General features: G+C 40.0%; 1 protein-coding gene across 2 annotated transcripts; it reads left to right on the forward strand.

Annotated features, from left to right (window-relative positions):
• Positions 1 to 9341: 9341 nt before the first annotated feature.
• myl13 (myosin, light chain 13) lies at positions 9342 to 12555 on the forward strand. 2 transcript variants are annotated; one of them, XR_270056.3, is made up of 6 exons: positions 9342 to 9527; positions 11078 to 11105; positions 11526 to 11675; positions 11850 to 12023; positions 12118 to 12297; positions 12451 to 12555. XR_270056.3 is itself a non-coding variant. In XM_003438087.4 (5 exons), exons 1-5 carry the CDS (start codon positions 9420 to 9422, stop codon positions 12222 to 12224), a joined length of 567 nt encoding a protein of 188 aa, XP_003438135.1. In that variant the 5' UTR covers positions 9342 to 9419; the 3' UTR covers positions 12225 to 12555. The 2 variants fall into 2 exon arrangements, 1 of the variants encoding a protein (XP_003438135.1); XM_003438087.4 differs by having other exon boundaries at positions 12118 to 12555.
• The last annotated feature ends 104 nt before the right edge of the window (positions 12556 to 12659 follow it).

A 12659-nucleotide genomic window follows, 5' to 3' on the forward strand; every position in this document is an offset into this window, starting at 1 on the left:
ACTGTTGCTTCTGCTAAACTGGGAAGCTCTAAAGAACAAAGTTCTTTTTTTACAGTTTTTCACAATTTTGATTATAATACTCTCAGACTTGGTCCTGTTGTGGCATCCTTGGTCATCATTTCCATTATTTTTGTTTAAACAAGTTCTTTAAAAAATAGGTTAAAAAAGTTGAAAAGTAAATCATATATGATTTTTTGTTATAACAGGCCACACCTGCAGAGTCTTAACATGATCACGCTTGGCCTCAAACTTTAAGGAACAGGAAAACTTTAATTATTTACAAAAAATATAACATCAGCAGAATTAAATTTTTACAGCTCAGTGCTGTAGACAATAACATGAGGGAAAAAGGGAAAAAATATTTACAGTGGAAACCATGGCCTCCACTGCTGTGAGTAGATATGGTTCTGGTAAACAGGAATCATATGAGCAGAGCAGAGCAAACACTTAACTGGTCAAGAGCAACATGGGGTTTAAAGTTAGGCGAAAACTATCTTTAATAAGAGAACTGTTTGCACATTGCAGAGCTGAAAATGCAATTTTAAATAAACAACACTTGTCAGAGTTACTTGGTGTGACACTGTTGCCTCACAGCAAGGGCACTCTAGTGGTCACTGTGACCACTTGGCTGCTGAGCTCGGTCAAATTCAGAGAATGAATGTCCTCGGGAGGATCAATACATGTGAAGTACCTCGATAAATCTTTCTTCATTCCCACCGACTCACAGAAATATAAGAGGTATATAGTAGGCGTGTGGGGACAAGGTACAAGCAGATAATTACACTGAGAGCAGAAAGAACGGGGCCTTAATCAAATAAATTAAATGTGACATCAAACTAATGTGAGGATAATTTTAAACAAGGCTGTCTTCGAAAAGTCAGAATAATTCAGCAGTGCTGCTCTGCACGATTAAGTGTCCAAACATCCAGATTGACCCATTATTTTCTCTATGTTAGTTCATATTAATTGAGGTAAAACATTTTGTATTCCAATGGGGGAAAAGGTGATATGAGGAAAACACATTTGCGGATTCAAAGATTTGCTTTTACAGCTTGTTTTAAAAATTCAATTGCTTTGGCACATTTTTTGAAAGATTTTTGAAGTTTACTTTCTCAGTTCTCTTCTCTGTATTTCCCAAAACTGCTCATACATGCATTCAAATTGAAGTTTTTTGTGCAAATGAATAAGTGTTTAAAGCCAGGCAGAAAAATGCTCAGACATTTAGTTTGTTTGTTCTCTTCGTGTTTCCTTACAGTCTTGTCCTTTATGTTTTCACTAACAACAAATGCATTTTGTATAAAACTGTTATTCCTTCCTGAGAATACCTGCTACATTTGTGGTCTGAAGTTTAAATGTAGACTCATCATGGGCATAAATGTCACAGTAATTTGGGGGTTTTGATGATTTCTTTGAGCTGTTCTTTGTGCTCAAATGTACCCAAAGACCCAATTTGGGTAAATGTGCCTTAGAAAGTTGCACCCCAATCAGATGCTTTTGGTAGACATCAACAAGCTTCTGGCATAATTCTGGCTGGATATTTGACCACTGTTCTTGGCAGAATTGGCATAGGTCATTTAAATTGGTTGGTTTCCTAGTGCGGATCCAGCTTTTAAAGAATTTTTTACAGGGTTGAGGTCAGGACTTTTCAGAAGCTTAATGTTAGCCTGCTTTATCCATTTCAAAATCAGTTTTGATGTGTGTTTGGGATCATTGTCTTGAGAGAAAATCCAAAATAAATTCAAACCTGTGGATCCAATTCTTATTTTTTTCTTTTTAAAAAGTGATTAAAGATGCGTGCTGTATAATCATTCCACCCTGTAAAACAAAAGCTCAACAAAACCTCTATAAGTACAAAGCTACCATGACATTCATGGCAATGACTAGTGTATGTAAACCTCTAACCACAACTGTATACGAGAGTGTGTGCATTTAGGGTTTTACATTCAACATGCAAACAAAATGTTTTCTGTGATTTGCATGTTTTATGAGGGAGTCATTTTTCCTCTAAATGGCTGCACATTACAGTTATAGTTACAGAAAAACTGAAAAACACATCAGCTATCAGTGCCAAAAAACACGTACTGTGGAAACAAAACATGAGTCTGCTACGTGCAATCGAATGCTACAATAACAAAGCTGTGCTGTGAAATCACTGGATCCTTTTGCCCGCAGGCTCTATTAAACCTCACACCTAATGCTCTCCCTTACAAGGTAACAGGGGATTTGTTGCATCCAACCTCTGCACTCTTCTGCATCCCTCTGTATTCTGCTGACTTCCCTTTGTTACACTGCCATATCTTTGCTCCTCTTTCTTTTTCGCCATCTAATAAATGTTTGTCTGAGCAGACTCTTTCATATTCTATACATATATATACACACAAACATTATTTCTATTCATAATTTACACCTGTGGGTTTGGCAGATTGTGACAGTTAACGGACGTTTTCTGCAGATGATGACATATTCAATTAAATGACGCTAGCATATTCTTAAGACTATGCAACTGATCAATAAATTGTAGTCAAAGAACAAGAAATGTTCTATCAAATTCGCACGAGTAACAAGATGTTACTGGATTGTTAGATGTCATCCTTCTCTGTATTCTTTGAGTATTGTGCAACTAAGAAGACTAAATTAAGTGGCAGTATCGACACCCAGCTAATTACCCTGTGACCGCAGGAGGGCAGTGTAGTTCAGATGCTGGCTGGGCTCTCTGTGTTTGACAGCACAGATGTTGACAAGTTATAATTAGGGCTTACAGACTGACATCTTGCGCCTGAATAATAATACCTCTCTCTCATTACATTTTAAAGTGAAGCCTCTGATGCATGAATTTTAGCTTGTGAACATTAAGGGTGCTTTTTTATATATCTATTACACGTGTAAATGTTTGTGACAGCATAGGTAAGACTAGGAGTTTGTAAAACGAATGTTGCTGTCTGGCGACACACACTTTCATAAACACACATAGGTTAAATGTTTCGCATAAAATATGTTTTAGTGGAAATCCTGCTGAGAGTCCCCCCCCAAAAAACCTGTGTTTATATTTTCTTTACTAAATAAGAATTTCTGCCAAACATCATGGCAGCTATGGAGTCTATGTTGGAGTGAAGCCTGTGCAGACTGGCACCATTACCACTTCAGCACACTAAACTGGATACCACATCGGATCCTAGTTGGACAGGGGACAGTTTAATTACACGCTCCTTCACTTCACTGACTGCCTTGTGGACCTGATAATGAACACGTCAAAACCTACCAGGAATTGAGCTGGTGTATTAACCACCTTATTAGTATTAACGTTGGCGAGGACACGCTGTATCCTGAGTGCTCGTAAATGATCACTGTGGAGCAGTGTCGCCCCAGCTCCACAGAGCCCTGTCACAGAGCCAAAGGGTAGTTTGTCTGTTAATGCAGTTACAGAGCACTGGACGCACTTAATGTTGCCCTGTAAAGAATTATGAAAGCAAATAAAAAAGGTTTCCCCAACACTGGCACCTGCTACAACAGGGAAAAGACAACATCTCCCCAGCTTCAGGTTTCATTTTTTTTAATTGTATAGAACAGATCTATGTTTAGTGTTAAAACTGATAATCACATTAATGCTGTGTTTAAATCTCTAAGTGAACGTGCAGTATTTTATATAGGCTACAAATAATTTATTCAATTTATGAAATATTGCTCATCTACTGCAGATCACCTGTTTTTTTTATTATATATCAACCCCATAATGATTATTCTCTGATGATTTATGTTCAATTTCAATGACAGAAACGAATCCCAAGAATATTTCTTTCTTTTCACAAAAGCTCTGTTGCCCACCTAAGCTGCTTATTTTCCTTTATCTTTCTGCTACACTGATGCAGGACCTAAATAAATCTGCCTCCGGTATCAAAGTCTACAAGCAATTTAAGAAAAAGAAAATTAAGTAGCTTCTATGTCTCTTCAGGTTTAGACTTCACACTCACCTCAAGGCCTGTTTTTCCCTCAGTCAAACTCACCAGGCCAAGGCGAACCCCGAGCCCACAGCAGCTCGTGGAATCTGTCTGAACCCTCCATGCCAGCAATGGAAAGGCTTGCACCGAGTTCAAACACAGAGAAGCTTTCTGTCTTTTGTTCTAGAGTCCCAGCCGGCACACTTTCAGTCTTCCTTGCTCATTAGCTAGCTTTCTATTGTATTCTTGCTTCCTATGCGTAGGCAATAGCCCTGGCAAGCAGTTTAGCATTCCTGCATGGCAGACTTCCCACAATAAAAACTGCCAGATCACAGATTTGACCACAGCGGAGATATGACCTGCTAATGCCCCCACCTCTTACTTAACATGAGTGCAGGCCTTTTCCAAGCTTCTATCTTGCACAGAAATATGTTGATTTTTTTAGCTTATAGGTGGCATAAATAAAGGGGGATCCTAGCTATGGGCTTTATTCCTACTTTCACAATCACAGGTGAGCTCAGTCGTTAGCTTGGCAAGTGAATAGAAGCCCCCAGCTAACTCACAGAATAAGGGAACACCAGGTTTGACAGAAGCATTAATATGCAGGCTGTCAGTGTGTTTTATTGACACTGCTTGCACGATCAGACCAATAGGTTCAGATGAAAGCTGATAGCTAGATAAGGAACAGCCTGATGGCTGTGTTTACCTCTTTACCTCTTGACCTGCACCATGTGGTCCCTATGCTGACATAAGTGAGGCACCTTGTAAAGGAGCATTGCTCGGAGCCCATTTCTCTTCACCTACTTCACACAGCGATTATGTTAGCACAGGGCATAACAGAGGCTTTCAGGTGCATTAGGGGCTTTACATCTCTATGCCATCACTGTGATCGCGTTAGCAGAGCAGGTTGTGTGGTCAAGCGCTGTGTGCTCCTGATCTTACTGCTCAGTGCAGCAGTGAGTCATTCCCCTGAGGAAGGTTGCAGGTTCTCTGCTGTGGATCATAGAAGCGAATCCACACCGTGTACTGTGTGCATAGGAGCATAGGACGTGAAATGACCAAAGATATTTTCTGCATTAAAGTCAGGCAGTTGGTGATTATTTCTTTGATTATGAGTGATAATGTAGCACCTCAACATGAGCAGATGCGCTCATGGGGAATAGGCTGCTTTTGGCAGCCATGAAACATGACAGAGGTTTCAAGCCTCCATCTACATACAGTATAGTGCTCAGGTTGCAGTTTTGCTTTCAGCCTCTTTTACATGTTTGGTTGAGAGGTTATCTATTTTTTTCCCACTGAAGATCGGCCGTAGCTCAGGCTGCTTCCACGTCAGTGACGTCAACACAATGCACAACAAATTCTGAAAGCAACACAATGCTTTGGCATGTGCAGCTGTGCTACACTACACCTACATGTAAAAAAAAAAACAACAACAAAAAAACTGTTTTTTGGAGGGGCTACACATCCCGAGAGTGGCTCAGTGTGAAATGTTTAAAGCCTCTGGACTACAGAGATGACAAACTGAATGTTTTGTTTGTTCATTACTGCACATGAGAAAATCTTCAACAATGGATGCCTGCTGGAGTAAAAGGAAATCTTAACCAGGATGTGATACATGTTATATTATCCAAGCAGCGATATCCATACTTTGCAGAACAGATCTGGCAGGTCTTTGCCCAGCCTGTCGCTAACGTGTTCTGATTGTTTGACAGTGCTGAATGGGCCCAGGGCTTCTGGGGTCTTATGACGACGATGTTGAAGGTTTTTTGGGGGGGTCATTTTGCAGCCTTTTCAGGACTTTGCCTTCAGTGGTAACAAATAACAGTCTGTTAGAGCTGGAAGCATGTACAAAATAAAAATGGTTGTAAATGAATATGACTCCAGTTCTATGCATAGGAGCATGTCCCTCTAACTGTAGGGCCTGCTGCCTTCCTCACTGGTGTATGTCTCTGAATTAAAAACATTAGCAGCGTACAGTGTGTGCTGAAGTTCTACAAGGGATGACAGATAGTTGCTACCCCGTGACTGGGCCCTGAATCCATCACCTCTCATGGTTTTAAATCAATTAAACATTACCAAAGTCCCATAGATTGCTAAGTATATCCTCAGAAGACTAGAGTCACATCTACAGTATAGCAGAATCATATACTATTAATTGCCTCAGAAACAAACCACATGTCACTGACACATCGTGATTTTTTTTGTTATGGCTTTTGTGTCTTTCTGATGTCTGACTGATAAAAACTGTACTTTTTCAGTGAGTCATCAGAACTGGACTGCCACTTTTTGGAATGGCAGTGTAATAGCATTGCTTTATCCTGGCTGCTAAAACATCATACACTAAAAGCTACAGCTGCACTGAAGGTCGTGTGATAGGTCAGAGTAACAATTGGCATTGTGCGCTTACTGGAGTCTTTCCAAGGTGCATGCCAGCCAGACAACAGACTAACTCCAAAATAGCAAACTGCACAGGTCTTAGATGGTTTGAGAGCTTGAGTGTATGTGGTTGGTCATGTCAGGAGTTGTTGCTGCAGCCTGTTGATGGGATCACCTGACAGTATCTGAGGGGGGAGGTGGCAGTGAGCTATGTATGGCTGGATCCATTTATACTTGGGCTAACATACACTGTTTCCATCTGTCTCTGTGTAGGTTCGCTCAAACCAGACACTGACGATTTAAGTCATCTCCCATTTGAAAATAATGAGGAACAAACTGCAGCCGTGACTAATTATTTCTCAAGCATTCACTCATCAGATTGTTTTTTTACGATTTTATGCACCATCTCCTCCACGAGGCCACAGTCAAGCAAAGCAACAGAAGAAGAGCGTGCCAAATTATTTTCCTGTGTGTTTCTCTTCTCTTGTCTTTCATTGCATTTTAAAGACAATATCCCCTTGATCATAAATTATGATTTAGTTCCTTCTCTCCTTTTCTAGTAATCTAAATTACCTCATTAGTTCATATTGTCTGTGACATCATTCCTAATAAAGGAAATTATAGTTAGATCAAGATTTAAATCAAGCGCCTGAATATCGTCACTGTCATGAAATTACATGATTCAGGCTCCTACAAAATTGATGGTTAAAGGAGTTGTTTCAAATTATTCAGTATTTGCACTTCCTAACAGAGGATTTGCCAAACTTACCATCAGGCAATATTGACTTCATTAGTTCCCATTTTTACCACATGAGCTTGATGGGAGCTCTTTGAAGGCTTTAAAGGCAAGCCAAGAGCAGCTGCTGACAAGCATCTTTCCTTGAAAAGACATGGAGATGTAATCATGATCAGTCTGTAGAGTGAACACATGGAGCACATCAAGCATATATTTCTAAAAACAGGCCAAATTTATACATTTTCTCTGCTGTAGAATCTGCAAAATCAACATAGATCGCAGCACCAGAACAAAAACTCAAAATACTCCACTGAATCAATACCTACCTTGCTCACCACTTACCTTTAGCCCTTCGAAAGAAAAATGACAAATTCGGAAAACTGCGACTGTTTAATCACAGCGTTAAAAAAGAGAGAGAGAGAGAGAAGCCCTTTTTAGTCTTGGAGGAGTGTAGACAATCAATTGAAGATTGCCGTCTTTATCATTACGATAATAAAAATTATTTTTGACTTCATTTTTACCTGCTGTCGTGTCAACCAAAGAAATGAGATGTTCATAGCATATCAGCCGTTGGATTTTGTGGTTTTTACGCACTGTTAAAGTTTTTAACTATATGGACAAATGTCCTTAATGAAATATGAGCATAGATCAGACGTATTTGCACAATCTTCTATACATGCAGAGAAAAGTGCTTTAGTGACAGAATGATGATGTACAAAAATACTCAAAAAGGAGAAAGTGTTAACAAAGATCTACAAACTTTTAAAATATCAAATCCACAATGCATCCGTGAACATGCTCTTTATGAGCATGAATAATTAAGTCTCCACTGGATCTGTGAATGAACGGCTTGCTTTTTACAATATTTATACACTCACTGGTCTCTTTGTTAGGTACATCAGTTCAATTAATCAGGCAGTCATATTGCTGGGACTCAGTACATTTAAGCATATAGACATAATCAAGATGACCTGCTGAAGTTCAAACTGAGCAGAATGAGGCAGACCCTACAATAATACACAGAGAAAAACCAAACAACCCTATGAGCAAGCACTTTGGCAACAGTGGTAAGGAAAAACTTCCTTTTAACAGGAAGAAACCTCCAGAACAACCAAGCTCAGGGAGGGGCGGCCATCTGCCGTGACCAGTTGGGGTGAGAGAAGGAAGACAGGAAAAAAGACTTTTAGGATCAGAAAATTTTCATCATGAATGTGCAGCTGAGTAATGCTACAATATCTCAAATCCCTGAGAAATGTTTGCAGCCCCTTTATGAATCTATCCCATGAAGAAAAGGGGAAAAGGTAGTCTAACCTGGTGCCAGCAAGATGAACCTAATAAAAGTGGGTTACAGTGAGTTTATTTCTGTAGCTGGATAAACAGGTCACAGTGTGGATACATCCATGTGAATCAGGATCTTAATCAAGATTTGTTAAGTCAGAAAATCACAGGAACTGTGATGCTAATATGAATGTCAAGCATGACCTTTAATTTCCAAGAAATTTCACTCTGCATTAATTAGCAAATTAATTGCATGTTTGTGTGAGTTATTCTTGCATATATGATTCTGAATTCATAACCGTGTGAATAAAACCAAAAACATCAGATGGCTACCACTCTGTCTCCATTAAAGTGTGAATGGCAGCTACACAAAGCAGCACCCAGTGTTATCACAGATGACTTTCTTCACTTCTTTGTTTGTTGTATTCAACTTTGCGAGTGGTTTGTACACATATAATCACCCTCGCAGGACTAGGATCACACAGACACAACACTCGGTGAATCCTATTTTCAGCCGGATTTAATTTTAATGGCCTGAAAATCCCTCTGATCGCACTAGATAAATGGTCATCACAAAGGCTTGTCCTGGCACACAGTGTGCACAGTGGATGATGCCGTCTCATTGGTTGTAATTTTAAATAATAATCAAGGATAATTGCTGTTCATCACAGAGCATTGTGGCACTGGAATTTAAGCAACTTCCCCTCTTGTTCAGCAATCATCATTCTCGTCTTCCTCTCCTCACTAATAAACGCCACACTTCACCGAACAAGGTCAATAGTCAAAGATTGGTTAGGTAACATGAGGTCTCGCATAGCTTGATTAACAGAAGGATCCAGGCCCGGGGATCTCAGCTAATGTAGTTTTCCATCACTCCTGTCTTGATGATGTTACACACACAACAACCTTTGTCTTAAATAGAAGCACAAAGGCATATCCTTTTATAGTCCTCCCCTATTGTTGGCACTGTGGTTTGGCATGGGGGTGGAGGTGACACCTGCGGACAGTGGATAAAGGGCCTCTAATCACCCATCTCTGACCGCAGTGTCCAGGATCACTCTGCTGTGTGTCAGTCCTCCCCTTTGTCTCTTGCAATGGCCCCTAAGAAGAAAGAAGAGCCAAAACCTGCCGCACCAGCTGCCCCCAAACCCCCAGAGCCTGAGCGCCCCAAGACCCCGGAGTTTGACCCAACATCAGTGACGGTAAAACATCAACAGATTATTATACACACAGATTGTGGATCGACTTCAGATACAGGTTGTTGGTGAATTTAAAACCTTTTTTTAAAAAATTCAATCATATTAGAGAGATAAGGAGACTTCATTTAAAGAGTCCAATGCTGTTACCTATGCCCGTGTTTAAAGTGCATCAGAGACCCCATGTGACATTTACTTGGCAGTGCAAGACAAACAGGAGGGTAAAGATTTTTCAAGGCGTTATGGTGATTCTTGTAATATTTTTTCTAGCCTTCATAGCTTTACAGAATTTTTTATAAACTGCACGCATGTTTGACAGTTAAGGGGAAAAAAGCATGCAACTCACTGTCAGGGCGAGGTTCAGAAGCAAACTACTTGATACATCAGACATCATGGAAACATTGTCTTCTGCTGACTTGGCCCTTTCTCAATGGATAAATGTTTTCTTGGTTGAGCGAGCTGCCATGTTACAATGGACCGTGGTTAAATCCACAAAATATGATCTTCATTATGTCTGCAAATAGCAGACCACCCTCACCATTCCTCTGTGGGGAAAAAGGGTGGAAAAACTGGGAGGAAGAAAAATACAGATAATTATAGCCATCTTCATCCATCTTTAAACATGCTTAGATACGTTTTTGGATAATATTTTTACAAAACCTCACAAAGGGTCTAGGGGTCTGTAGATAGCCTGACATGAGACAGAAACCGAGGGCGTGCTGTGACAGTTCAAAATATGCTTGAAGTGCAAAACTTCAAAAGTTGTTGTGGGTACTGAGGGCAAAGCTATTTTTAGATTTAAAATAACAGTTTTTAATGGAGCACAAAGCTGATTGTAGAAACGAGCTGTACAGCTGGTTTAACATTCAGTTCTCTTTCTACTATATATTCTACCACTTAAGTGTCAAACATGTGAGCAGTTTCCCAGGAAAAGCAAAGATACTGTGCAGGACCCTCAAGCACCCAGGTCTCTGGTAGAGGACCTGAGCTTGAAGGATAAAGACCGCCCTGCCCGCTCTCTCACACAAACACAAAAATTAAAAATTAAAATGAGGTGAAACAGATGGGTTTCCCTTCAAGGTTTTGAACTGCTTGTTCTGCTGAACAAATGGAAGAATAATTAGAAGCATATATTTTAAATCGCTGGATCTCAGGTTTTCTAACTCTAAATGGTGTTTAACAGATTTTATGTACTTTACACTCTTTATATCTAATAATGCTGCTCGTGTGCATGTGCACATGACATAATGACCTTGTTACTTCCCCGTGGAGCTGACAGCACCAAAGAGTCCACGTTACGTCTAAAAATAAACTCAAATGACGCTGACACTGGTAGACAGTATACATCCAGTAAGAAGGGGGTTTTAGCCTCAAGGTCACAAGTAAACAATGCACTTTGATCAGAACAGATAATGGCTGTAACTCGACCTGCTAAAATGGCTTGCTGTAGGAGGGTCATCAAGGTCATCGTCTTAAATGAATTCACTTTGTTTGCAGTACTATGTCCCAAATGATCAGCATCCCTCGGTCTCTTTGTTTTCTTTGTCTTTTTGCAGCTGGAATTTACTCCTGAACAAATTGAGGGTAAGGCTCAGACGGCTGTTACAGTTGTCTTCTGGGCTGCATGGATTGTGAGTTATTTATAGAGTGAATAAATTGTTTGTGTGATCATGCCACCCATAAGTGTGTGAGAAATGTTCGGCAGCAGCTGGTGATACACTAGAGCCAGCATATGCTATTATATTAAAATAAACACATCCATCTGTGTCCGTCGCTTTGAAAAGGCTTTAAGATGCATGTCTGTCTAGGTAGAGAGGAACATCTGAGGGTTTGACTCTTTCATTAGCGGTGGGCTCTTTTATGTGAGGCGTGCAATTATGCTGTTGATCGTTACATAAACAGAGAGCATGCGATGCCTTTTCTCAAAGACTTTGCATGTTTTCTTAGATTACAATAACAAGATGAGAAATCAAAAGGAATAATGCGCTTTCTTTTCATTCACAGACTTCAAAGATGCTTTCCAGCTGTTTGACAGGACCCCAACCAATGAGATGAAAATCACTTATGCCCAGTGTGGTGACCTAATAAGAGCTTTGGGCCAGAATCCCACAAATGCAGAGATAATGTACGTGCTTGGAAAACCCAAAGCTGAAGGTTAGTAATAAGACAAGTGTGTAAACTGAGTCATTGCTGTTGTTAATAGTTGGAGCTGGATGTGGTTCAAGAATCTGCATAATATCGGGCTAAATAAAGTTCACCACTACAAAGGAATTACGTCTTCTTTTTTTGTGTGTGCTTTATTTGTTACACTTTCATTATTTTCTGCAGATATGAATTCCAAGATGCTGGACTTTGACCAGTTTCTACCCATCCACCAACACATCTGCAAAGCCAAGGACCGTGGAACATTTGAGGACTTTGTAGAGGGCCTCCGGGTGTTTGACAAGGAGGGGAACGGCACGGTCATGGGTGCAGAACTCAGACACGTTTTGGCAACACTGGGTGAGTTAATTAACAGCTTTAATTCATGAAGCTGTCATCATAAGGAAATGTACTGAAGTGACTGCTTTCCTGCTTTCTTCCTTGGGGATCATAGGTGAGAAGATGAGGGAGGACGAGGTGGAGCAGCTAATGCAAAACCAAGAGGATGCTAATGGGTGCATAAATTATGAAGCTTTTGTTAAATACATTATGGCATCTTAAGAGGGGCCAATGTCTCTTTCAGCCTCATTGTCATTCTGGTGCTACATCACAGTACATAATGAAATCAATATGAGTGAGTAATGAGTTTGTCTCTCCTTCATTGTGAATTCTTGACCGCAAAAGATTTCTGTACATCTCATCTTGTATATTTTTCATTTCCATGCGTCTTGGATTGATCTACAGCATAACTCATCAATATTTCACTGTTTTATTTTTTTTTTCTAAGGTCCCTGATGTTAATGCTGTGCGCACACTGCACATTGCCCCTGTTCATTTCGTAGAGCATGGTAAATAAATACACTCGTTGTGGCTGTACTCGATTTTTCAAAAACCAACGCAGAAATGTGTGTTATTGTCTGCACCTTTCACAGAAGGCAGTTCATTTTTCAGATTGAGTCATAATATATAATATAGTGCACTAAGAAGCAAATCAGT

The sequence above is a fragment of the Oreochromis niloticus genome, linkage group LG18, assembly GCF_001858045.2.
Source record: "Oreochromis niloticus isolate F11D_XX linkage group LG18, O_niloticus_UMD_NMBU, whole genome shotgun sequence".
NCBI lineage: Eukaryota > Metazoa > Chordata > Actinopteri > Cichliformes > Cichlidae > Oreochromis > Oreochromis niloticus.